Here is a 27,353-nt window from a genome sequence, read left to right as displayed (position 1 = left end):
CCATTTTACTAAAAAAAAAGATACAGTTGTGGCCCTATCCAAAATGAACGAAACATCAATTTGCATTTTTTTGCATTCATCACGACGCAATTAGTGAGCTTCAGTCCCATTTGTCCCAGCTCACCTGTATTAATGACCTCATTTGCTGAACTGGATCAGTCAGGAAAACACCTCAAATATAAAAGTAGCATTTTGGCCCTTCAGCAGAGAGGGTGAGTGAGGAGATATGTCTCTGCTTTCAAACTGCTCCATGTTGCTCAGAGGGTGTTGTTTCTTAATGGCCATTTTGCATTTTGTGGGGGAGGTGCGGGAGGGTGCTGCTGTTCACGGGATCTGACTTCGGCCTCTCAGGACAGACCTGCCTCAGAGAGCTGACCTCAGATATTAACGCTGACTTTAAGTCCTACTACAGGCAGCAGCAAGCACTGTTGCTGGTGTGGATGGGCTGGGAACTCTCTGAAGGGGCAGTGTTACAGCCTCAGGACTTGTCAAGTAGCACTGTCTAGGGCCACTACTGCATGGGCTCTGGATGTGTATTTGTGAGGTTGTTGGGGGGGGCGGGGGGTGCAAAATCTTGTGCAGCATATCATCTATTGCTGCATGATTCTATTCACATAGACCATTACTGAATGGGCTTTCTGCTGCAGTGTGCATCGCCATGATATTTAAATTTTCACATATATCTTGGAACTTGTCATTCTCAAATTCACTTCAAGAGTCCATCAAGAATTTAGAATTGTTACAATCCACTAAATCACAATTTTGTCCGCAATAGTCTTTTTGTCTTTGCTATAAAATCGCCATAAGTATGCTGAACCGGGTGGCTATGTCCAACAAAGTGTAGTAAATAGTTGCCTTTGTCTTTATCCCAAATCTTCAGATCCATCACCACTACATCAGTAAAATCATGAGCTAATGGTAGACTCGCAACTGGATGTTGAGGCATCCTCCTATATTTTGTACAAATCTCACATCAGGCTGATATTTGCTCTCAGTTCATTCTACCCATTATCCAGCACATCTGCATCCTGAAGCACTGCTTTCAGTCTGTGGTGCTGAAACAGCAAAAATTTTCAAGATAACCTTCTTTTTGTCCATCAAGTATGTGACACTAGTACATCATGAATCCTCTGATTAGACATTTTAGGTTCACTTAAGGGAAGGCAATAATGGCCTGGCCTTAGAAAATATAGGTCTACATATCTTTCAAATACCACAGCTTTGTCATGTTTCAAACTGATAGTTATCTGGGCTTTTTTCATAACAGACCTGCTTAATAACAAAGGTACGTCACTTAAAACAACATCTGTACTATTAGATAAGCTGATTCATGCAATTCTACAGGGGAGCATCACCCCTTTGAGGAAGTTTAAGTATTATCATCTCCAAATCAAAAACAGATGGAACTGTCACACTCTAACTTTCTTTCAGTCTTTATGGTCAAGGGACCCTAAATACCAACTCATCCAATCTTTGCCATATAAAGTTGACATACATCCATTATCTAAAATTGCATAGTTCAGTCCATCACCGGCACACTCATTATTGGGCTCAAATTTTCTGTGACCAAAACAATGCCTTTATAGTTCTTATCTTCATCACTGTCAGTTCCTACATATTCTGTTTATTGTGTAGCTGACGAAGGGGCTAACCCGAAAGCTTGCGAGTATATTATCAAATAAATAGGTTGGACTAAAACCTGGTGTTGTCAGACTTTTTACTGTGTTTACGCCAGTCCAACGCCGGCATACCCACATCATAGCTTCAAAGACCCAATTTCTTCTCTTTAGTCAATTCACTATGTAGTGATGTGGGGAAATCATTTTGGAAACAATGATTTACCAGCCTTTTTTCATTTATTCTATTTAAGTGTCTTTTATCACCCTCCCACGTGTGTCTTCTAGCTCCATTATCAAATTGGTTATATCCAATTTCAACATCAGGTCTGTTATTAGTGCACCTGTCTCTGTTTAGAGGCCTTCATGTACCATTTGGTCGAGCACATAGCTGAGCTACCATTGAATCATCTACTCTGGGCACTAAGACATCCCAATCTGAATTGAGGAAGTGGCAGGGAACAATTATTTCCCGAAAAACTAATTCTGATGATGTTACCATTGATCAAAGAGGGGTTCTGTTCCCTTAAACTGTGCTCCAGTCATTGCCAGAAGACCATCCATCCAAGACAGACATGCACAGTCCAACAAATTAAAGGCCAGTACCACATCCGGAATCTTCAGCTGAGATGCTGCTCCTGCCAGTTATGCTAGGTTTCACTGGAGCACTGTAACAGGCCCAAGATGGACATGTGGGCACGAGAACGATGTGCTGAATTAAAATGGTTATGTATGCAGACTGAGCGAAGATGATCTGCAGACTGTGTTTAGTCTTCCCAATGCAGAGGAGGCTGCCTTGGAAGCAGCAAATATAATAGACTAAATTAAACAGGTGCAAAGAAATGCTGCTCGATCTAAAAGGAGTATTTAGGGCCTTAAAAGGTGAGGTAGGAGGAGATGTTGTACCCACCGCGATTGCAAGGGAAGGTGCTGTTGGGAAGGGATTGGAAATTTATGGTGATGGAGGACTGGACCAGGGTGTCGTGGGGGATGGAAATGTTCCTGATAGAATACTGACGGGATATGAAGGGAAGATACGTTTCATGGCAGCATTATGCTAGAGCTGGCAGAAATAACAGAGGATGATACTTTGAATGCATAGGCTAGTGGGGTGAAAAGAAAGTACCATTTTCAAAGGTGACATCATCAGAACAGATGCAATGGAGCCGGAGAAACTGGGAGAATGAGGTGGAATCGTTATAGAGAGAGGGCTGTAAGGAGCTGTAGTTGAGGTAGATGTGGGAGTCGGTGGGTTTGTAATGAATATTGGTAGTCAGTCTAGCTTTGGAAATAGAGATAGAGAAGTCAAGGAAGGGAGGTGAAGTATCAGAGACTGAATGTTGAATTCGGCAACTTCAGATTTTGACCTTTCTCCTCCATCTTAAATCCCCTTTTTTAAATATCCCATTTATTTATTGCCTGAATGCAAACCCCTCTTATTCCCCTTCTCACATCAGGTCATCTGACTTTTGTTCTTAAATTTACTATTTATTGTTGCAGCTTCTTCATTGCTAACATTCTCCCTCCCTACCTTTCTCCTAATAAATGCTGGCAGACCTGTTGAGTTTTTCTGGCATCTTCTGTTCTCGATTCAGATTCCAGCGTCTGCAGTATTTCATTTATTTTAATGCTTGAAAATATTTGCTGGATTTCCCTGGCTGTTCACGCTAGCAAGATCTTCTGATCTGTCAATGGCACACCCCCTGTGTGGATTTCCTAGTAGTATTATGGGGTGGCTTCAATGGAAATTCTCATTGCATTGGTGGGCATCTTGCCCATTTTTTTGTTTCCAGAGAAAAGTGAGATAGAAACATTTTAACATTGTTCTAAAATTGTATCTACACAAAAACAATAAAATTTATTGTATGAGGGACAATAATGTGATAAGACAAATTACAATTGACATAACAAGTGAAATTGTCTACAATCAGTGGCAACTGAAGTTTGATTCAATCAGTTTCCAACCAGAAAGGTTACACCCCTAGGCTAAAGCACATGATCCAAAGTCACATTTTAGTGAAATATTGAGGGAGTGCTATATTTCTGGAGTGGTGTTTTAGATGAGGTATTTAATGTGTAGCTCTGTTCATCTAAATAAAAGATCCATAATTTCCATTATTTAAAATAAAACTCCAAAACAAGTTTGTCTTGTATTCCAGCTAACATATAATCTTCAAACAAACCACTAAAATCATATTCTTATTTGGTGATTTGTCTGTTTATAATATCTTGCTGTTTGTAACTTGGTTTTCATGTTTACTAAATGCCTACAAAGAACTTCATTGGCTGTTTATTTTACTGTCCTTGTTATTAAGCTACATTCCAGAAAATCTAATTTTTTCACAAAGCTTTTGGCTACTTGTCCTGTTTCATTTTTTGACTCAATTTCAGTCTTTATATGATTGCACTCCTGTAAAAAAAAATACCTTGGGTGAGCACAGGGTTAGGATTGGAAGTAGCAGAGTTTCCAAAGCCCAAGATCAATCAACAAATGTGATATTACACTGGCTGACAACAAACTTGCTGACCAGCGTGAAATAGAGCCCAGATAGAGTCAGTGAGGTCACGGACATGAAGGGTGCTGGGTGTAGCCAAACAGGCCATCTAAAATGGCGTTTTGTAAAGCATTCTGGGACAACTGAGCAAGAAACTAAACTGACAGGCTGCAGTTTAAAGACAGACAAACAGGGTGCAACCCTGATGAGTGAATACACAGGATATGGGCCATCTCCAGGATGAAAGAGACTTTCTGGTCACATTGGGTTGTGTGCCAGACATAGGGACATCGTGAATCCTTATTTAGGAGGAAGGTATGTGACCTATGTGCCTACAACACCTACAGGCATGGCCGCTGGGGACACACCCAGAGATCGGCGTGGTAGCACCTGATTGGACTCTTATCGATCAGGGTGATCAAGTCCTGATTGGTAGATTGGCAATGGCCAAAAAAGGGGCGTGAAACCAAATGGGGTATAAAGGGTGCTGCACAACCAGGAATCTCTCTCTCTGACCCCACAAACGAGCTGCAACAATGGTGAACATCGCCAGCAAGAGGAGAGCCACCACACCCGAGAAGGAAGAAAGAAAGACTACAGCCAGAATGCCAGACCAGACCAAAGGACCAAACTACACAGACAACTACCAAGACCAGCACACAGATAAAGGCCAATATCTGTTGGGGTACTTGTCAGTCACACAAAGTTAAGTCAAGGTCTTGTATTGTACTTGAATTCTAGCATTTCCTGTAAGATAACTTATTGTTGGTCGGGTTGGTGATTATTGATTGTGTGGGTTTAAATAAATATTGTTTGTACTAATAAGACATCTACTCAAAGTTATTTGTCCACCGTATAAGGGTTAAAACAGACTAATTTTACAACAGTTGGCACCCAACGTGGGGCATCGATAAGAAGTTACTTTGTTGCTCCGTTATCGAACCCTGCAGACTTTATATTGAATGGTTATTTAAAACTCAGAGCCGACAGGTGTAAACCTCTTATTGGACAAATAACTGCTTTCGGGAAAGTGTTTATTGTGCATGTATTGTTACTAACAAGGAGGATAGGGTAAACTCTGTAGGTTTGTATTAGAACCCAGAGGGATTAGGACCAGAACATAGCGTAAAGTCGTACCCCGCAGTCCGATCACCTCCCTACCCCTTGTCATTAAATGTAGAATGGCAGGAAACAGTATAGAGGCAGAGAAGTGTCCCATATGGGGGAAAAAAAAATCAGGGAATATATTAAGAAGAAAGAGTGGCCCCTATGGGCAGAATCTTGTGCCAATACTGAGACAGGACCGGGATCCCTAGAGCAGAAGTATTGGGATGATCTAAGGAAAGTTCAGAGAAAACGGGCAAACAAATATGAGAAACAGATTGCTATTGTGAGCTGCTTCGGACAGCTGCTAAGTACAGAAAAGGAGTTAAACACAGTTCGTAAGGAACTGGAGGAATCAAAACAGGCGCAGGTGGAAAAGGAGGAGGAGATTAAGAAACTAAAGGAACAGCAGCAGGAGAGGATAGAACAGATAAAAGCCGAAAAGGACAGAGAGATAGATGAATTAAGGCGAACCAACCAGGCAAATTTATTACATCTGGGCAATTTCCAAACCCAGTATGAGAGAGCCTACCAAGACGCCCAGCGTGCTGTCTTGGCCAAAGATGAAGCCGAGCAGGCAGTAGCACGATTGGAAGCTAAGTGCACTGATCTGCAGGCTGCTATAAAAGCGCTACATCAAGCCAGTAAAGAACAGAGACAGGTGACTGCTGACCACTCCAAATGCCAACGAGAAATCTCATGGCTGGAATCCCTATTATCAGTTCAAAATGGATTTATGTGTGCCTTCAGGACAGTAGAGGAAAAGGGGATAGAGAATGCAGACTGGGGAGAGTTAAAGGAGAATGCTAGACTTTATGTTATGCAAACTGAGGGTTGGGGTCCACCACCATCTTTCCCAGGGGAAGTCATACCCACTGCACCCCCAGATTCACCTCCAGTACCGATGCACCCAGTGACGACTGAACGTCGGACAGGAGGTGTTCAGGACCCAGCTGTTAAATACCCGACTCCATTTACAGTGGCACAATTGGCTGAGATCGCAAATAAAATCACAACTTTTGAGCCATCGGCTGACCCATACAGTTTCTTTGAGGATGTTGGGCAGCAAAAGATAATGCATGGGCTAGATGAGGGAGAGGAGGTGAAGCTGATAGTCATGTGCTTAAGCAAGTCTGTATGGTCTGCCCTGCCAGCCCCTCAATGTTGGGGAAGGAGCATTAAACAAAATTAAGGAAGCGATATTGACTGCGATAGGATTTAATAAAGGGGATCCTGTAGATGGGTTAAATAAATGCAGTCAGAGGAAAGGGGGAACATCCGACTGTCTTTGCCAGTCGTTTGTGGATCCACTTCACAGGAGTATAAGGGGAATTAGATCGGGCTAGATTAAATGAAGCTGATTCATCCAAATGGGCTAGGACATTAGTGTCGCATGCTACAGAGGAAGGCAATTTTTGTGCTATTTTTGACCCTGCAGAAACCACACACAATGAAGCATGGGTTCTCCAATGCTTAGCTCGAATCTGGGAACAGGAAGTTCAGAGAGCCCCAACGTTACGGTCAGAAAAGGAGACAAAAGTGCTTCCGGTGAAGGCTAGTCAGGGTCCAGTATGGAGAAACAAAGGTAGACGGAATCACCAATACCAGAGAAGTACAGATCTACCTTACACAGCAGCCCCAGGGAGAGATAGAGGGACATGTTTTAATTGTGGGCAGTCAGGACACTTTGCCCGGGACTGTAGGACACCAAGCTTCAGGGGACCACCAAACCCTGTACACCCATACACTCTTGCTGCTCACCGACATAGGGAACCACAGGCCGCACGGGACATAGGCCTAACCCCTGACATTGAGAACGACATAGAGCTGAGTCCAGAGGCCCACGCCCACAAGTACAGTGTTATACCTGCGGTCAACCCAACCATTTTGCCCGGGACTGTAGGGCACCACCCAACTACCCCTTATGACCATCTCAGCGGTTCCCTGACAATGGAACCCAACCCATGTCCCTCAAAGGACCGGCCTGGCAAGCAACTACAACCCCCCACCAGTATCCCCAGGACCAACAGATACACCCACAAATGTGAGGATGGCATCCTATGGGTACACCCCAATAAGAGTATCACCCATAGATGTAATGACCAAAGAGTGGTGTATAGGAAAGATAATGGGAGCTCTGATTACTGCTCCCTAAGGACAACCCTCACGAGTGACTGGTGGGCATACACTAACCATTGGGTGCATGGAGCTAGCCTGTCTAGCCTATGGACCAGAAAAAGGGCTGGAATTAGGAAAGAAGGCTATTCAGAACGAATATATCTACTATGAAATTAAGAATGGGTTAAGACCAACTGTTAGCACACCCATCTTCACTTGTCCCGAAACCACTCCAGGGCCCCAAAATGGGTTGATACTAAAACACACAGGGAAAATCTTGTACGACAACATCCACCATGAATTAGTACCTGTGGTGGTGGATATTGCTGGGACCCAACTGCCAGAATGGTGCTCTCCCCAGCTTAAGAGATTATACCTCCACTTGACTCGCAGACTGTTAGGACAGAAGGTAGGAATGGATGAGAGACAAGAAAGATTTAAGAGAGAGTTAGTCAATGACATGGCCACAGCATACGGGGCAGGGGTAGCAGCTATTAACGCCCTTGATTTAGCTGACCTGGACAATAAACTTAGGCTTTTGACCCAACAGGTTAAATAGACACTAAGTTCTATCAATGAGGACAATCAGCAAGATGCTGAAGGGGAACTGATTGGGAATGCAGCCAGCAGTCACATGGTAGCTGTATTAGAAGGACACGTCAAGACAATCAATCAAATTATTAGGGAAAAATTAGAGGATGACGACTGACAACAGAACCGGACTTTATGTAGTGCATATGGACAGTGGATGATAGAACAGCTAAGGGAAAACCTTGAGCAGGTACGTAGTGGACAGGTTCCATCTTGGATTAGTTACAAACAGGTGGAACATCTATTTACAGGTAAGAAACACCCCGGGTTATCTGGTTGCCAAATGCGACAGTTGACCAAAGTCTGGTTCAACGACGACTGCAAAGGGACTCCAGGGAAAGCCCTGGGAATGATATTAGGGCTCCCCATAATCACTGACGTCCAGGTTGGACTGAGGGTCTTTGAAGTGGAAAATATAGGAACTATCCATCAGGATATCTGGATGGGGTGCGATAGCACTTTACCATACGCAGTGGAAAAAGAAGGGAGACTGATAGGCACTACTCTGGACAGATGTCAGCAAACTGATGAAATAATTGCATGTCCGTACCCAGTTTATTTAAATGAGCATGCACTGTGTGGCTTCAGAACAAACACTAGCCAAAATTGCTCAGTAGAAGCTCGTAACCTGGACACAGACATAACCTGAGTAGCTTACAAAGGAGCAGGGAGATACTGTCTTACCACCTCCCTGAAACAATATCAGTATGGCACGACGCATTGTAACATTACTAACACTACATTCTGCATCAAACCAGACATACCAGCCAGAGTGGACCTCATTCAACTAACAGACATTCATAAGAGGGAGAAGATAGATGTGAACGCCACTGACGAGCTCCGACAGACTCTAGGGGAGTACCATGAGAAATATGATACAAGCTTAAACCTCCTGCCGGAGGAATTGAACCTGATTCGGGCAAAATTGGCTACAGCCCACAGAACCTTCACCAAAGTAGTACAGCAGACCCAAGAAGTAAAAAAGAGGATTAAGGAAATCAAAGTCACCACTTGGTGGGATGACCTTTGGAACTGGGGCTCAAACATCCAAATCCATCCATTTGTTCGCTTAATGTCACACGTGGCTGTAGTACTAATTTTGTTCACCCTGGTTTATCTGATCATCCTCACAGTCCAATTCAGCCGATGGAAAAAGAGGATGACCCAGAGGCAGAATGTAGGGTTCACCCTTGAATCATGGCCTCCTCTAATTCAGTACAACAATGTTTATAGGAAGACTGCCATTTTACGATTTATGTTAATGAGCCATTAGAAATTCTACTACCAAAATGTGTCTCGGATATGCGAATACTTTATTCTAAAGTTTGTTTAAATGTTGGTTTATAATTAATTTATTATAGTAATGGTGTTTGGAATATCTGACTGTCTGTATTTGTGGGTAACTAGCTTATTGTAATAATGGGGTTTAGAATATGTGGTTGTTTGTATTTGTAGACTGTTGTTTGTAGCTTCTGGAATATGTTGAACGGATGTATCATTACTGTACATGTCAATACCTGAGCCTTGCTCGACTGTTGAGTGACTGGGGAATTCCTGACAGATATTGGACCTGAGTTTGTGATCCATCACGCTTTGCGTTCAGGATCAAAGGGGAGAATGTAGCCAAACAGGCCATCTAAAATGGCGTTTTGTAAAGCACTCTGGGACAACTGAGCAAGAAACTAAAGACAGACAAACAGGCTGCAACCCTGATGAGTGAATACACAGGATATGGGCCATCTCCAGGATGAAAGAGACTTTCTGGTCACATTGGGTTGTGTGCCAGACATAAGGGCACCATGAATCCTTATTTAGGAGGAAGGTATGTGACCTATGTGCCTACAACACGTACAGGCATGGCTGCTGGGCACACACCCAGAGATCGGCGTGGTAGCACCTGATTAGACTCTTATCGATCAGGGTGATCAAGTCCTGATCGATGGATTGGCAATGGCCAAAAAAGGGGCGTGAAACCAAATGGGGTATAAAGTGTGCTGCACAACCAGGAATCTCTCTCTCTCTCTGACCCCACGAACGAGCTACAACAATGGTGAACATCGCCAGCAAGAGGAGAGCCACCACACCCGAGAAGGAAGAAAGAAAGACTACAGCCAGAATGCCAGACCAGACCAAAGGATCAAACTACACAGACAACTACCAAGACCAGCACACAGATAAAGGCCAATATCTGTTGGGGTACTTGTCAGTCACACAAAGTTAAGTCAAGGTCTTGTATTGTACTTGAATTCTAGCATTTTCTGTAAGATAACTTATTGTTGGTCGGGTGGGTGATTATTGATTGTGTGGGTTTAAATAAATATTGTTTGTACTAATAAGACGTCTACTCAAAGTTATTTGTCCACCGTATGAGGGTTAAAACAGACTAATTTTACAACATGGGGCTGTTGAAAGTCTGGTGTGAGGTTTGAAGGTGGGTATCAGAGACTACTGAAGACATCGGAAGAGGCAGTAGGAAGTCTGCATCTAGGTGGCAGCAGCATCCGGATGACACTCCAGGTGGGAGAGAACCTCAGGTGGGCAACAAGACACCCTGCCCCCCGATCTTTAGATGAGTGTCTGAGTGCCCTTGTGGAGACTGTAACAGCCAGGAGGGGCATTTTCATGCCACAGGTGGAAGGAGGAGGCCATCATCTAAGAAGAACTGGGAAGAGGTGACAGCTGAAGTTAGGAGGCACGACCTGATCAAATGCATGATGATACAATGTTGGAAAAGGCAATGATGTTTTGTGTGCAACAAAGGTGAGTTCTGAGTTGGCATTGTTCATTGTAGAGAACTGAATGCCTGCCTTGTTGCTCTCAAAGATATAACAATCAGGGAGTCTCAAAACAGATCTCTACCCATCAGTGTTAAGACTGGAAAAAAAAAACCCAGATTCCATCAAAGAGTCAGGTGCGCAATGTGGTTAGGAATGTCCACAGGCCTCACAGGGGTGAAGGTGGGTTGAAGGGTCAGCATGGTACATTGTTGGAAGTGGAGTGTTGAGTACTGAATGAAATTACAGGAAAATGGTAGCCATAACACCACAGAAAGATTTGCCACTGGTGGCGGGATAGCAAACTTTGTTGTCCCCAGCAGTCATGAGCTAGGGGCACTGAAGCTCCAGGGTTCACCAGCAGAAAGGCCTTCAGGCTGCAGATAGGCTGGCATCTCTGAGGAAGGAAGAGCCCGGTGAGCAGAAGTGCAACAGGTGAATAGAGAAAATAATGTATGGGATCTCATCCCTCATAAGGACTTCAGTGATGCACCAGTCACTAAGCTACCGTGATGCCATTGATATTATTCACACCTGATCGCATTATAATGTGCTGGGTGAAATGACTAATACGACTGAACAATTACTTTCATCCCTCAGATAAACCAGCCAGGAAGTCAACCACCCTCCATTGATGCTACAATAGGCACTGATGGCAGACGAAATGCAGCACACCTCTCAGCATCACACACCAGTGCAAATACAGGCACATTGATAGGCATTAACACACCAGCTCATTTGGTAACACACAGTGATGAGGGCAGATCATGCTCACTTGAGTAATTGGTGCAGGCAGTAAGTGCCTAAGGCACTAGAAGTCTTGGGCTGTTGAAGACCAGAACTATGTTGAGTCCTAGGCAAATAATGTTCCCCTGGAGTCATTAATCAAGAAAAAGCTGGATCTCAGGGATTCCTGGGGAGATACGGAAGGTCCCTAAGGGTTTGCATGCCATGGTGTCTGTCATGGAAGGTGCAAGTGGAGCTGCATTGACCCTGAGCTATCAAGATACAGCCTCATCCATTGATTGAATGGTGACTCTCATGGAGAGGCAGCTCCAGAGACAGAATGAGGCTTTCCTGGGGTTTCATCTGGACCTGCAAACTCTCACAACTCCAGCATCACAACGCTCATCGCTGCCCCAACCGCTCCAGAGAAAAGTGTATCCACCTCCAGTTTCAGTCAACTGACCTATGTTGGCAAGACAAGTTTCGCTCAGGGCTGCAATGTCAATGTTGTATCTTGCAAGCTCTCTGGCAACTAAGGCTGTTCTTCTCTCTGGTCTGTCTGCTGTAGGGTTGTCCAAAAGCATGCATACGTTCCAAGTGCCAATGGTGAGCGGTGACACCTTGTGTTTTATTTTGTGTGTTCGACCGCAAGATGGCATCCCCGCCAGCCGTGGTAAACTGGCCAGGGTGTAGTGAAACAGGCAATGTTTAGGGCATCTTTTCTAGCCCCTTCCTCATTCTACGGAAGTGAGCAGTGCGTTCCTGAGAGGACTGCTCAGTCAGCCAGGTAGACACTGAGTTCCACTGCTGCTTCAGTCAGCAAAGAACAACCATTAGACCTGAGCCGCCTACGTGCAGGTCCGTGACTACAGCTCCCAGTGTATCCACACCTGCTGCTTCATCGCTCGCCCATTGCCACAGGACTTCAAGGGTTGAACAGGACACTGATGATGATGATGGTGGTGTTGAAACTAGCGCTAGATTTGGATTAAAGTGAGGGAGAGTTGCGCAGCATCAGCCTCACTCTCTCTTCCCAATTACCATCTAGATCCAGTGGCAAGACAAGAGTCACAATAACTGGAGGTGGGACTAGGTGCAGTGGATGACCAGGACGTCTTCTGTGTCTTGTCCTGCTCTTCGTGTTCCACGACGCTTGCAGAGACCGCCTTCTTGACTGTTGGACCTTCCATTGATCTCTTCCGTTCAATCCGCTGGACTCTGACTTCACATGCTGAGATAGACATCTCCCTATCTCACCGAGGGTAGAGACCTGTCAGCTACCCTCACCTGGTTTAGCTGGCTTGTTGAGGCCATTGCCCGGGGTGTGGCTGCTGTCACATGCAAACAGCTATGGGGAGCCATAGGTGAGAGCTGAGAGCCAGGTGGGGACAAAGGATGGACAAACCGCCCTGAAAGGACACGACGTACTCCCCCACCAAACGTATTACCCCTCCCTGACATCCCATACACACCCCTCTCACAATGACAATGACCTCAGGAAGTCACTGCCAATTTGGGAGAAGGTAGCAGCATCCATCTCTCAGATGGGAGCCCATTCATCAATGGTGAGAAGGGAGGTCCAGGCATACGTTATGATGGCCGATGAGCTGGCTGTCATCTCTGTGGGCACAGCACCCCGGTGGAGAGCAGCAGTTACTCCACCTTTCTGTGAGCCACCACACCAGCCTTAGAGTCCGCAACAATGATGGGTGCCCAGACATGTCACTGAGCGCGCACTCTCAGGCAGAGCCTACTCAGACCCTGCCGGCCAAAGGAAGACTGCCAAGTTCATCTATGACAGTAAAGCCAGTAAGCATTCCACCTCAAATGCAGTGAGGTCAGGGAGCACTAAGACGATGCACCCACAAAATTAATTGACAGCAAAGCAATATGTTTGCCCAGGTTGCCTAGGTTTTTGTAAATACCACTGTATTTAAGTCAGTTCATAAGAGTTATTTGCTCACTAGCCCTGAGTGTACAGTGTATTCAATGGGTATTTGTCTCAGCAGCAACTAATGAAAAACATGTGGGGTAGCAAATTTTATTACTAAGGCAGTGATGCAACAGTTTAAGCTCATGGTATGGTTGTGCTTGCAATGTTTGGGAAGGAGACAGTACCCTTGGTCTCAGATGGAAAACAAGGCTTGGCAGCCTGCTGAAGGAATATTGAGTCAAGATCTCCCTACTGTCCCTGCCTTCCTGGAGATGCCTCATTTCAGCCTCTTCATCCTCGCCACTTGCCTGCCCAGGCTCTGCATCTGAGACATTGAATACCTCTTCTGAGTTAGTGCACTTGCCTCAGCATCCTGGTTCCCTGGAGCAGGCAAGAGCAAACAAAATTATGTAGAAGACATCAGACACTATATCTGGCAGACTTTGCAGGCACCCCCTGAGCAGTCCAGGCATCAGAACTTACTTTCAGTACACCTACTATCCTCTCCTCTTGTAAAGACATGGCAGCGAATTTATCGTTCCTATGCCTTTGCCCTTGAGTGCTTAAAAGGTGTCACTGCCATCTTTTCATGGTATACCCAGCAAGTACTCATTGAGGCAAGCTGGAGCTGAGAACAGCCTTGGCACCTTTGGGTGTCTCACTGTGTAGGAACCATGGAAGCTGCCAGGGTACCTCACACAGATCTGTGGAATCTGAGTTGTGTGGTCACAAACAATTTGCACATTTATGGAGTAAAATCCCTTCCTATTGACAAAGCTAGTGTCTTGATGGCCACATGGGTGAAATCAATGACACCCTGGGTGTGAGGGAACCTTGCAATTACAGCGAAGCCTCTAGCTTCCTCAGGCTGCCTTACTTGATCCATCCTGAAATGGAAAAATGTGTTCACCCACCTGAACAGACCGTCAGTCACTAGCTTGACACAGCTGTGTGCAACTGACTGGGAGTCTCTGCAAAGATTACCCACTGACTTCTGGAAATAAACTGAGACATAAAAGTTAAATGGGACAGTGAGCTTGAGAGGTGTGGGCATTGGGTGTCCACCCATATAATTGGAGGCTACACTGACCCAATCATCTGACAAATAGACGTAATGGTCCCCTTGTAAGCTGGAACCTTCTGCGACACTGGACTTTTATCATGTCAGAATAGTTGGATTGCTGCCTGTACACTTAGGCAGCTGAAGACTTCTGAGGGACTATCCTCTTTGCCCACTTTGCTGACTCTGAACACCCTGTGCCTGCATGTGTCCTTTAAGATGATGCCTGTGACCTCCTGGCCTGCTCACTCTTGGGATATCTTTCCTCCTCAGAAAAGGTGCATCCTTCTGAATGGACGAGAACCATCTGCAGGGATGTAAATCAGGCTGACTCATGCACTGAGGGCATCAAATGATTGGAAATCACAGAGATGTCACAAGACTGAAATTTCCCAAAAGATCCAGACAATATGCACAAACCTTAAATAAAATAGTGAAAATGTCCACAATAGTCTAAGCCCTCACCAAACTCTTAGTAATACCGAACAATCCCTGCCTTTACTCTAGCCCCCTTTCATCCCACCCCTGGATGGAAAACAGTCCATCAGCCCATGTTGCCCATGTGCTGACCTGTGCATGGGCAATGTAAAATCCAGGATAACTGAAGTTTTAATCCTTTCTTGATTGTTGGCACATATCCGTTTTTTGCTCGTGCCCACCAACTGACATTTTGTGTGACGATATCGTGATGTGCGACCAACATCTTCTCACGTGATTTAATGCACTTCCCAGACCACCCTTGGGATATCTTATTAGTTTTAAATGTGCTAAATGAATGAAAGTTGTTCTCCTGAAAATGTGAAACATGCTTGCCCTTAACTCATCATTTTACTAGGTAAAATGGAAAAATTAAGGGTGAGCATTGGTAGAGTTTTGAATGAATACTTCACATCCATCTCCACGAAGAGAATGAGGATGAACATTTGGAATTCAGAGGAAGAGAATGCAAGGTCCTTGAGTAAGTTGACATAGCAAGTGACAAGTTATTGGAGTTGTTGGCAGGCTTAAAAGTGGACAAATTTCCAGGTCTGGATAAATTGTCCCAGGCTGCAGTGGAAGGGAAGGGAGGAGATTGCAGGGACCCTGACCCAAATTTAATTCCTCTCTGGCCACGGGAGAGGTGCCTGAGGGCTGAAGAACAGCTAATGTGATTCCACTATTTAAGAAGGGTGATAGAGATAAACCAAGGAAATATGGACTAATGATTCTCCCATCAGTGGTATGGAAACAATTGGAGGAAATACTGAAAGAGACAATCTGGGAGTGATTCTCCCATCCCTCCGTGTTAATTCTCCTGGGCTGGGAAAATTGCGTATGGATCGATTCATGCGATTTGTGCATGCATTCCAGCCACGCCCACATCTCCTAGCGCCGGATATACGGCACGGTTGGGGTCATACTGGAAACTGGCAGGAACAGCAGGTAAGTGATTCTTACTTTAATGTTATTTAAATGTGGTTAGAGGACCGGGGCTGAAGTCTCCAGGCCCGCTAGCATCTTTCACCCCATCAGTACAATTTTCACTCCAGCGGGGTTCAGACTAGCTCTCCCCTTTCGGGGAAGTAGCAGGAGACCCCACTGGAGTGAAGAGGGGCAATCAGGGCCAGGTTCTGGGGGGGATGGGGGGAGGTTGGAGGGGCAGCACTGTAGGGATCCTGGGCTGGCCAGCGATTGGGCTGTGCTTGCGCAGAGGCCCAGAACTGCCAGACTCTGGCATGAATAGGCCCTGCCCCCCGAGCTTTTAATGATATTCACAGAATGTGGGAAATTTGAGTATGAAAACCCACTGATAAAACAATCATAATTTACATCAATTTTCTTACAAATTCTGCACATAGACCTTTTTTGGGAGAATCACCCTCTCTATCTCCACCTGGACGGGCAAGCTTTGATGAGGATAGTTAGCATGGCTTTGTCAGAGGGAAGTCATGCCTAACAAATGATTAAATGTTTTGAGGATGAGGACCAGATGTGTAGATGAGGGTAATGCAGTTGATGTAGTCCATATGGGTTTCAGTAAAGCCTTTGACAAGATCCCATATGGGAGACTTATAAAGAAGGCAAATGTACATGGGATACAAAATAACTTGATAAGGCGGATTCAAAATTGGCTGAATTGTAGGAGACAGAGGATGATGACAGAAATATCCAATGGCATATCACAGGGATCTGTGCTAGATCCATAATTACTTGCTATTTATATAAATGACATAGTTTGCTATTTGGGGGGGTGAGATTAGTAAGCTTGCAGATAACATAGAGGTTAGCCGGTGGTTAACAGCGAGTGTCTTGGACCATAGGAAGTTATTGACGGGATGGTCAGACGGGTAGATAAGAGGCAGGTGGAATTTAACCTTGAAAAGTGTGTGGTGATACATTTTGGAAAGAGTAATTTGACATGGAAGTTTTCAATGGCCAATATGACATTACAAAGTTCTGAGAAGAAAAGGAATGTTGGTGTGTTTGACAATAGATCTCTGAAGGTGGTTTAGTATGTCAGTGAGGTCATTAAAAAGCAACATGATACGTTTACCTTTATCAATCGAGGCATGGATTACAAAAGCAGGGAGGTCACGTTGGAGCTGCATAGAACTTTGGTGAGGCCACAGCTAGAGTACTCTGTGTCATTCTGGTTGCCATTATATTGAAAGTATGTGATTGCACTGGAGGGGTAAAGAGGAGCAGGATGTCGCCTGGGATGGAACATTTAAGTTATGAAAAAAGGTTAGATATGCTTGGGTTGTTTTCATTGGAGCAGACAATACTGAGGGGCAACCTAATCGAGATGCAAAATATTATGAGGGCCATGGACAGAGTACTTAGGGAGCAACTGTTCCTTAAGTTGAAGGGTTAGTCATGAAGGGGCACAAGGTCAAGGTGATGGGCAGAATGTTAAGGGGGATGTGAGGAAAAACATTTTTACCCAGATGGTAGTGATTGTCTGGAACGCGCTGTCTGGGAGGGTAGTAGAAGCAGGTTACCTCACAGCCTTTAAAAAATACCTGATTGAGCACTTAGCATGTCATAAACTTTAAGGCCAAGTGCTGGTAAATGGGATTACGTAGGTAGCTTTGGTATTTCACACATGTTGGTACATACTCGATAAGCCGAAGGGCTTTTTTCTGCACTGTGTGATTCTGTAATGCAAAATCATTATTCTCATAGAATCCCTGTAGTGAAGAAGAAGGCCACTTGGCCCAACCAGTCTGCACCAACTGTCTGAAACAGCATCTTATGCAGGCTCACCCTATCATGTCCCTCTCCCCCACCCTATTTCACACATTTACCATGGCTAATCCACTTAATTTGCACATCTTTGGACTCTGGGTTGATACCAGAGTTTATAGAGGAAACCATCATTTTGTGTGTTGCACCTCCCCCTTTCACATCATCTGGTGCTTTGTGAAGTCAATTTCTGGGTTTTAACTATGTACTGGTCATGGAAACAATCTTGTCTTACCATAGGGCTAATATAACATAACCCAGAGGAAATAGCATTGCATTTAATGTGCTGACAGGGAAATTGGAGCATGGATGATAGGGGTGCCTCCTCCAGAAGAAAGCAAAAAGGTGAATTTTGTCACGTAAGTGTCAAATTAGTGCAGGAAGATAGTGAACAGGAAGAATGGGGAGAAAGGAGGAAGCTAAAAAGGTTTAGGACAGAAAGAATGATTGGAGAGGCTATGTCAGCAATTGTCCAAAAAATGCAGAGGCCTGGAGGACAGCTATATCAGCAAGCTGCAAGAAGACATCTCGTGTAATATTTGAAATAGTGATAATTAATGTGTGATTGAGTTGTTTGGATTGAGAATGTTGAAAACTCGAATCGAACTATGTGAAACCAAGCAAGAACTAATTAAATCAGAGACCACAACAGGCTTACATGGAATAGACCTGGAAGCAAAAAAAATCAGAGAGTTAAGGTACCACATGTATTATTGATGATAAATTGAAAGTGATGGTGAATATGGAGTCCTTAACATTTCACTGGAGAGTAATAACATATTTCAAGATGAAAACAATAAGTAACCTGCTCTGAAATTTTGAGCACTCTTTAATGTGTGCAGCAATGCATGCTCTTCATTCATTGGAAACAACGAAGACAACAGTTTGACCTGGAAAACTATCTGCCTGGATGTAATGATTTCTTGAAAGCCACATTATCAGCCATATACCTGGGTCATTGGTCAATCCTATGTGAGAATTCCCAATTACCTCATTTCCATGCAGCTGTCTCAAACTCACCTGCCATAGTGCATGATTGAGCCATAATCATACTTTATGTTCTGATTATTTGTAGCCAACAGATTAAAATTATATTTGTCTCCTGTAAAAATAACATAGTCAGAATTAGTTCAAATAAAACTGTTTTGCATTTCATCATAAAGGTGATCTGAAAAAACTGATTCTTCACCCAACAAAGCAGATCATAGGAGACCAACGTGTAGTGCAGTGGTTTCCTTTATACAGACCACTAGGTCATCATCAAAAACTTTTGCAGACCACAATATATGCAAGCCATTTTAAACATTTATTTTACATAGCCCATGGCTGCCGGGAATCAAACTTAAATATCAATGGGTATTAAAAAACTTATTTTTGATACTGTATGATGTTTACTCAAATAGATTGCACTTGTCACAGCACATTTACCTGCAGTAAACCTTCCAGTGGGTGGCACGGTGGCAGAGTGGTTAACACTGCTGCCTCACAGTGCCAGGGACTTGAGTTCAATTCCCGGCTTCCATCATTGTCTGTGTGGAGTTTGCACATTCTTTCTGTGACTGCGGGTTTCCTCCCGGTGTTCCGGTTTCCCCCCACAGTCGAAAGATGTGTGGGTTAGGTTGATTGGCCATGTTAAATTGTCCCTAGTGACAGGGGATTAGCAGGATAAATATGTAGGGTTATTGGAATAGGGCCTGGGTGGGATTGTGGTTAGTACAGACTTGGTGGGCCGAATGGCCCCCTTCTGCACTGTAGAGATTGTCTGATTCTATGATTCAGTGGATAGATCTAACACTTACCAAATGAGAAGCTGATGTTGTTTTGCAGACTTCAAACGTTGGTTATCAGGTTCCAGGGATTACAGTCTCAATTGGAGAACTAGTTCAATGTTAAATTTATTCTGCTATTTGGTCTATAATCGACAAGTCCTACTGTAGGAAAAGGCATCAGAAACTTTACTGCCTTGTTGGACAGTTTTGGATATCCCAAAGTAATTTTAAGCTAAATGTCAATCAGGTAGTTCTGAGAAAAATCTAGCTTTAAAGCACTTTCACAGAGCAGTTTCACAAGACTGTCTTGCCCTCTCGAGGTCAGGCCTACAAGCATGTCATCATCAAGGTTCATAAAGGGATTTTGTATCCAGTTGAACTTTTGTAGGGGACAGCATAGTACTCGCATAGTTGTGTTTTCAAATTTTGCAGGTGTTCTCTGATGTCATGTTTCACACTGTTTGGATGCTGCATTTCTGCCATGGCCAAAAACTCGTAAATGAATCGTAATATGAATTATCAAGTGCATTGGCCAATATCTCTATTTTCTTGATTATTGCTCACATTTTGTCTTGCACATGAATAATTGTCACTGATTCTGTGATAAAATTGTTATTTCAGGCTATCTGCAGATTGTAAATTGCTGTTGACTGCCTGGATTTGATAATTTTGCACAAATTGATGCTGAATTCTGTTGGGTCCTTTCATCACCATCTGCAAACTCTGAACAATGATGAGTCAGTTGACCAGATTTCGTTTCTATTAGTGGTGGAATTCATTCGCCAAAGTTCTTGGGAATTGTGGCTGTTGTGGCCAGTTCTGGGCTTGCTTTCAGCTCATTTTCTTTTGATTGTTCAAACAGATTTTCCTATTCAATCTATGCCACTAAGAAATCGAGCTAAGGATCCACATTGGGTGTATTTATTTGAGGTGATTTGTTCAAGTTGAAAGTTGGAAAACACTTGTCATTTAACTCAACATTTCTGTTCCCCTCAGAGATCTCCATTACCATAAGCACTTTATGTCCACATTTTGATCAGATTAGTGATCAACAGTGCTGAGGAAGTTGAACTGTGTTGACTCATTGCTTACCTGCATGTGCTCATTGGAGGTAATAAGCAGGATATTTATCTATCTCCAGACTTGGTGACCACAGGTGCATGTTCAACTATGCTCATTTCTTTATTATCACAATCTTCTAATTTCAGAAACAATTGCTTTGGTCAGGTCAAATTTCTTTGTAGTTACATCCTCTGTCCTGTGTAAGATCCCACTGGCAGCACTACTCAAATCACATAACTGGTTGTCTGGCATTGCAGTGAAGATCTGCAAATCTCCCATCAATTTGTCATTGATTCCTTTTGAATCAGACAGTGTGGTTTCAGTTTGCTTGAATCCCTTATACTCCAAGAGGCAGCCAGCAGTGTCACTAAATGCTGGCTCAGTGCTGCAGCCAGAGGAACCACTTCCATGTGTGAGAATACAGGAGCAGGTCTTCGTGCTGCTGCTGCAGAACTAGGTGGGGTGTTTGGAAAAGCAACAGCATGAGATCTGAACATGATGACACTGCAGCACTTGTCAAGGCCAAACTCATTCAGGCATCTTTTAAAGTAATATCATATTTCTTAACTCTACAATAGTAAGCCTTCATATCTGTCCCATTTAACTTCTTCAGCAATTGAATCTTTGAGACTTTCCCCTTGTCACACAGCACCAAGTACGCCGAAAACTTTGCAACTTCGTTTTCACCTCACTTTTCTATAACTTTATGTATTCAAAAATTGTCTATACAAAGTACACAAAATTGCATTTGTTTCCTCACAGACCACCTTCAGTAGCCTCGCAGACCACTAGTGGTCTGTGGATCATAGGCTGGGAACCACTGATCTAGAGGATCACCAGACAAAATCATAGTGGCAATATAATCGATCCCAACTGTTCAGCAGGACAACCACTGAGTAGGCCATCGTTTTTCTTAAGATGTGATTCCAGTGCCTGAACTTGTCACATTGTGTCATAAAAACATAGAAGTAGACCATTTGGCTCTTTGAGCCTCCACCACCACTCAGTATGATCATGGTTGATAATGCACTTTCAGTATCCCGTTCCCGCTTTCTCTCCAAGTGAGGTGAAAATGAAGTTGCAACATATTTGGCGTACTTGGTGCTGTGTGACAAGGGGAAAGTCTCAAAGATTCAATTGCTGAAGAAGTTAATCAGGACCCCTTGATCTCTTTAGTCACAAGGGCTACGCTCCGCTCTCTCTTCAACATATCTAACAAACTCCAACAGCTTTCTATGGTAGAAAACTCCACAAATTCACAATTCTCTGAGTGAAGAAGTTCTTCCTCATCTCAGTCTGAATGGCTTACCCCTTATTCTCAGACTGTGACTCCTAGTTCTGCACTTCCCCAACATCAGGAGCATTCTTCCCACATCTAGTCTGTTCAGTCCCATCAGGATTTTATATTTTTCGGTGAGATCCTCTTATATTCTTCTAAATTCCAGTGAGTATAAGCCCATTCGGATCTTGTCTCTCTTCATATGTCCGTCCTGCCATTCCAGGAATCAGATTGCTGGACTCCCTCAATAGTAAGAATATTCTTCCTCAGACTAGGAGACCAAAACTGTGCAAAATACTTAAGGTGTGGCCTCACCTTATATGCAATATAACTGCAATATCTGTGTCCTGCAACGTCCTCTTGAAATAGTCTCAGGTGTAGATTTTTGATGTTTTCTTCATTACAAAACCCTCAGAAAGATGTGGATCTTGAGGGCAGCAAGTACCTCGAAGGGAAGAACTCATTAGGGTGAAGCCTAATGAGATGAGGGGAAGTGGAGACAGAGGTAGATGACACTGAACGGAGTGGTGTATATGCTGCCTAACGAGAGAAAAAGAACTCCCTCCTTGCCCTCTTGGCCTCTAGCCAGATCGGAATTGAGGAGTTGTTAGGACATGGCATGTTTCCACTAAAAAAAGTGGCAGGAATAAACTCTGTCATACGCTTCGTATCTGATTATTTTTTGAATAGACTAGATAGTTCTTTCTGAGACAGTGCAGTGACAATGATTATCTAAACATCTGTGCTTGAAATTCTGCAGTTACTTCTACTAATTCCCAACATGCTGAATAAGGAAGGAAATTCTTGTCTGCCCCCTTAACTATCTTTTCTCTGCCATACTATCTATTGAATAAAGTAACACAAACCCATTTCTGACCAATTATCATAGTTTCATAATATACATAATCAATTTTTAGATATTGTGATTATGTTTTAAATAGGACAAATGAAGTGATTAACAAAACATGTGGGGTCTACAGAAATCTCTATACCCTTAGACAATTTGGTTTTACGTGACTCAAGCCATGATCCTTATAAAATATTTATTAGGTTGGAAAACTTAAAGAGGTCAAAGCTCTAATAGTGAGATTCTATAATAGAGCCCATTGCCTAATTCACTCTCGCTTGAAATAACACAAATGAAGAAAGGACATGCATCAAAAAACAGAATAGATTGTTATTTCTGAGAGAATGGAGACTTAAAGTGGATTGATTTGGGCTCACCTTGGTGCTAATGTGAGGAATTTACCTGTCAAATGTGAGTTGATGGTGTACTGTGATAACAGTAATCAGTTGACATTTTCCAGTAACCAATTCTAACCCCTCATTTGTGCTTGGATGAGACTTTTGAATTGTGACCAGGTTTTCAATAGATGCCTCTACCTGAATAGCTGTGAAGGACATTAATCAGAGGGTCTGCATTTTGTGTCACCCTTGCCACTGAGGGCCTGTAACAGAACTTGGTGTTTTTTAATTGTAAACCTGCAATTGCCTCCATCATTAGCTACACATCAGCATCAATGAAACAATGGTTTGTTGTGACTCAGGTTCCAGATCTCTACCTCACATGTGATATCTCACTTCCCAGTGGCATAGTTGCAATTTTTGCGACAAGTGCCCAAACAGACAGATTTTACCAAAAATTGATAGTGTCTGATGGAGGGTGGGAAAGCGGTGGTTACCTGCAGTGGAAGTCGTGGTTTCCTCATCATATTTTCAGGGACATGGAAAAATATTTTTGCACAGGTTTCAGGCCATCTCTGTGGGAGGCAGCCTTTGATTTGCCCATCCTGCTATTAACTGACTGGTCAATCGGCAGGGCACTCCATTAAAAAGCCACCTCATCACTCCCCAGTCATAGCAGAAATGGTTGCAAAGAAGTCGGCTCCAAGATTTTCAGAGGCTTTCCTCACCAGATTGTTAAATATAATGGAGTTGCATTATGATGTCCTCGACATGCACACAGAAAAGACACCAGCAGGTGAGGAAACTAATCTAGCATGGGAGGCAGTAGCAGCATTGGTCAGTACCAATCTGCTGCAGAGAACAGACATCCAGCGCTGTAAAAGGATGAATGATACCAAAGAACAAAGAAAAGTACAGCACAGGAACAGGCCCTTCAGCACTCCAAACCTGATCATGATGCCCTAACTAAAAAAAATCCTTCTGTCCTCACTCGGTCTGTATCCTCTATTTCCTCCCTATTCATGTATCCATCCAGATGCCTCTTCAATGTTGCTAATGTGCCTTCTTCCATCACATCCTCTGGCAGCATGTTCCAAGCACCCACCGCTCTCTGCGTGAAAAACTTCCCCTGCGTATCCTCCTTAAACTTTTTCCCTCTCACCTTGAACCTGTGCCACCTTGTAACTGACACTTCCACCCTTGGAAAAAGCCACTGACTATCCACCCTGGCTATGCCTCTCATAATTTTATAGGCCTCAAAGTCTCCCCTCAGCCTCCATCTTTCCAATGAAAACAATCCTAGTTTATTCAACTTCTCCTCATATCCAATACCCTCGAGACCAGGCAACATCCTATTGAACTTTATTTGCACTCTCTCGAAAGTTTCCACATCCTTCTGGTAATGTGGTGACCAGAACTGCATACAAATGCAGCCTAACCAAGGTGCAACATGATTTCCCAGCTCCTATAGTCAATCTCGGCTGATGAAGGCAAGCATGCCATATGCTTCTTAATCATTTTGGCCACCTGTATTGCCACTTTTAGGGAACTGTGAACCTGCACACCCAGATTGCTCTGTATGTTAATGTTCCTAAGGGTTCTGCCATTTACAGTATAATTCATACCGCATTTCACATTGATCCTTCTGCCAGTTCTGTGCCAAGTCTCCAATTATCTATATCTTGTTGTATCCTTTGACAATCCTCAGTACTATCATCAACTCCGCCATCCTTTGTGTCATCAACAAACTTACAATCATCCACAATTTCCTACAGGTCATTTATATATACTACAAACAGTGAAGGTCCCAGCACTGATCTCTGCGGAACACCACTAGCTACTGATCTCCATTCTGAAACACACACTTCCACTACTATTCTTTGTCGTCTACAAGCAAGCCAGTTCTGCATCCATCCAGCCAGCCCATTGGTTGGAATCCCATGTGATTTTAGTTTTTGTACCAGTCTGCCATTTGGGACCTTGTCAAACACCTTACTAAAGTCCATATAATCTACACCACAGCTGTTCTCTCATCAATTGTCTTTGCCATCTCTTCAAAAAAATCAGTCAAGTTGGTGAGACATGACTTTCCCTGTACAAAACCAGGCTGCCTGTCATTAACTCGTCCATTTCCCACCAAATGTGCAAATATGCCGTTCCTCAGTACCTTCTGCAAAAGCTTCCCCACAACTGATGTCCTGCTCATCATCTTATAATTTGCTGGATTATCTCTGCTTCCTTTCTTAAACAAGGGAACTTGGTTGATCTCCATTCCTCTGGAATCTTATTTGTGGTCAAAGAGGATGTGAAGGTGTATGTTAAGGTCCTAGCTATTTCTCTCTTGCATCCCACTGTAACTTGGAATTGATCCCATCTGGCCTTGGGAACTTGTCTACTTTAATGCAATTTAAGATACTCAATATTTCCTCCTTTGATATATTGATGTTTTCAAGAGTATTCACACACCTAACCCTGACCTCAACATCTGTCATGACCTTCTCCTTGCTAAATACCAATACAAAGTACTCATTGAAGTTCTCACCCACTTCCTGTGGTTGCACGCATGACTTCCCTCCATTATCCTTGAGTGGGCCAACTCTTTCTCTTGCTACCCTCTTGCTCCTAATATATAAAAAGCCTTGGGATTCTCATTGACCCTGTTTGCTAAAGATCCCTTTTAGTCCTCCTAATTCCACATTTAAGCTCCTTCCTACTTTCACTGTACTCCTCAAGGGCTTGGTCAGTTTTTAGATGCCTAAACCTGTTGGTTTTTTTTCCTTTTCACTAAGCTTTCACCATCACCATTGCAGCTTTCACCATCATGATCTCCTCCGTTCTGCCAGGGTGAGTGACTCCTCCCATCACACTCAACTCACACTCACACATCCATCACGGTTCCATAGGGATCTTACTATCAGCTCAAGGGGCATCACCACTCACTCTCCAACATGCATCTTTATCTCCCCTACGGATCGTTTCCTCATCACCTCTCTCTCCACTGCAGGCAGGGGCATGGATGTCTCTGGATGCTCTTGGAGGATTGCTGGAATTCCGGTAAAATGATGTCTCCAGACTTGGTCATGCATCATTTGCTGGAGCTCCAAAGGCAAAGTAGGGAATATCAATGACACTTCTCAGATTGAAAGACAGGATGGAGGAGTCTTATCATCCTTTGCCCGAGGAAATAGTGCAGATTCTGAAGCAACCAGGTCAAAACTGCATGCATGGAGGCCACTGTGGAGACTTTGGTACATGACCTCCAATGTAAGTCATGTACCCCATGTTGCAGGATATGAACTGCATGGACATGCACTTGTGAGCATTCAAAAGAGGAAGCCAGGTGCCATAGGGAGGAGGAGAAGCTTGCAGTGCTAGGTAGCATCTATCCAGATAATTACGGAAGGGTTCAGCCCAACTGAATCCCTCTCCCTGTAACTGATTCAGCTCCAGCTGCACAGGCCAAGGAGAGTGGCACTGCCACCCAGAGGAACCTCAGAACAGGCCAGGACCCACCAAATCTCAGCCCTCCAGAGAATGACTGCCAAGGTCTCATAGACAACAGGGCATGGCAGACAGCAAGCTGCCTTGACCTCCGCTGTGGATCCTGGGAAAACACCATGATGTAGTGGCAGGATTGGAAAGGTAAAGAAACTGTAGTTGCACAGCATGGGTGGAGGGTGGATAAAGGGGACATTATGTTTTGAGGGTCGGGCAATGTCTACAAGGGCCATCGTTTCAGCTTTTTGCTCCCTGGCTACTTTATCCATTTTTTGTGGTCCAGATGCGATGTGACAGGGGCACGTTTTTCAATTTTTTTTTCTCACTGCACACGCGCAGTTCAAAGCTCCAATTGGAGCTGCAGCATTTCGGGTGTGATAAGGCCCGCCTACAGCGTGATTCAGATTCACGACTTTTTTTCAGCCAAAGTGCATATAGGGGTGCCTGACAGCAGTTTTGCAAATCAGATCTGAATTGCACCCAGATTCAGCACTTAGAATCAAAGTGATAAAATTGGGCCTTTTCTTCACACATGCTGATCCTGGTCACTGAACTGTGCCTGGCCTCCCACATGGAGCAAGACGAGCAAACTATAGCTTTGTTCTTTCCTGCCGTGACTCAGGAAGGTTTCAAACTTAAAAGTATTAAGTTTAAGACCTTTATAAAACTTTTTTTTAAAAGAAATAAATCAAATAATTCCCTTACCCTTGCTTAAGTAATGATTGATAACCTAATAAGATTTAGAAATACCCACCAGGACTTACTCACCAATCAGCTGCATCCATTGGTCCCGCATCACTGGGATCAGGCTTTATGACACATGAGGAGGCAATAATGAGTCCACATAGCTTCTAATTCAAACAGGTTAGTTAACTTCTTTGTACAAAATTTAGTGTATCATCATTAGCTTGGGGCTTT

The 27,353-nt window shown here is 43.7% G+C and overlaps 1 protein-coding gene across 1 annotated transcript in view; it reads right to left on the bottom strand.

Moving 5' to 3' along the window:
- The window catches only part of LOC145344338 (astacin-like metalloendopeptidase), a 346,104-nt gene that overhangs the window by 170,495 nt on the left and 148,256 nt on the right, over window positions 1-27,353 (bottom strand). The window contains 1 exon segment of the mRNA XM_080191468.1: window positions 18,663-18,744. Coding sequence (XP_080047594.1) covers window positions 18,663-18,744 — 82 coding nt within the window.

This window comes from Carcharhinus amblyrhynchos, chromosome 6 (genome assembly GCF_965287045.1).
Source record: "Carcharhinus amblyrhynchos chromosome 6, sCarAmb.v2.hapA, whole genome shotgun sequence".
In the NCBI taxonomy this organism is placed as follows: domain Eukaryota; kingdom Metazoa; phylum Chordata; class Chondrichthyes; order Carcharhiniformes; family Carcharhinidae; genus Carcharhinus; species Carcharhinus amblyrhynchos.
The sequence above is the reverse complement of the archived record's forward strand: the minus strand, read 5'-3'. Positions and strand labels throughout refer to the sequence as shown.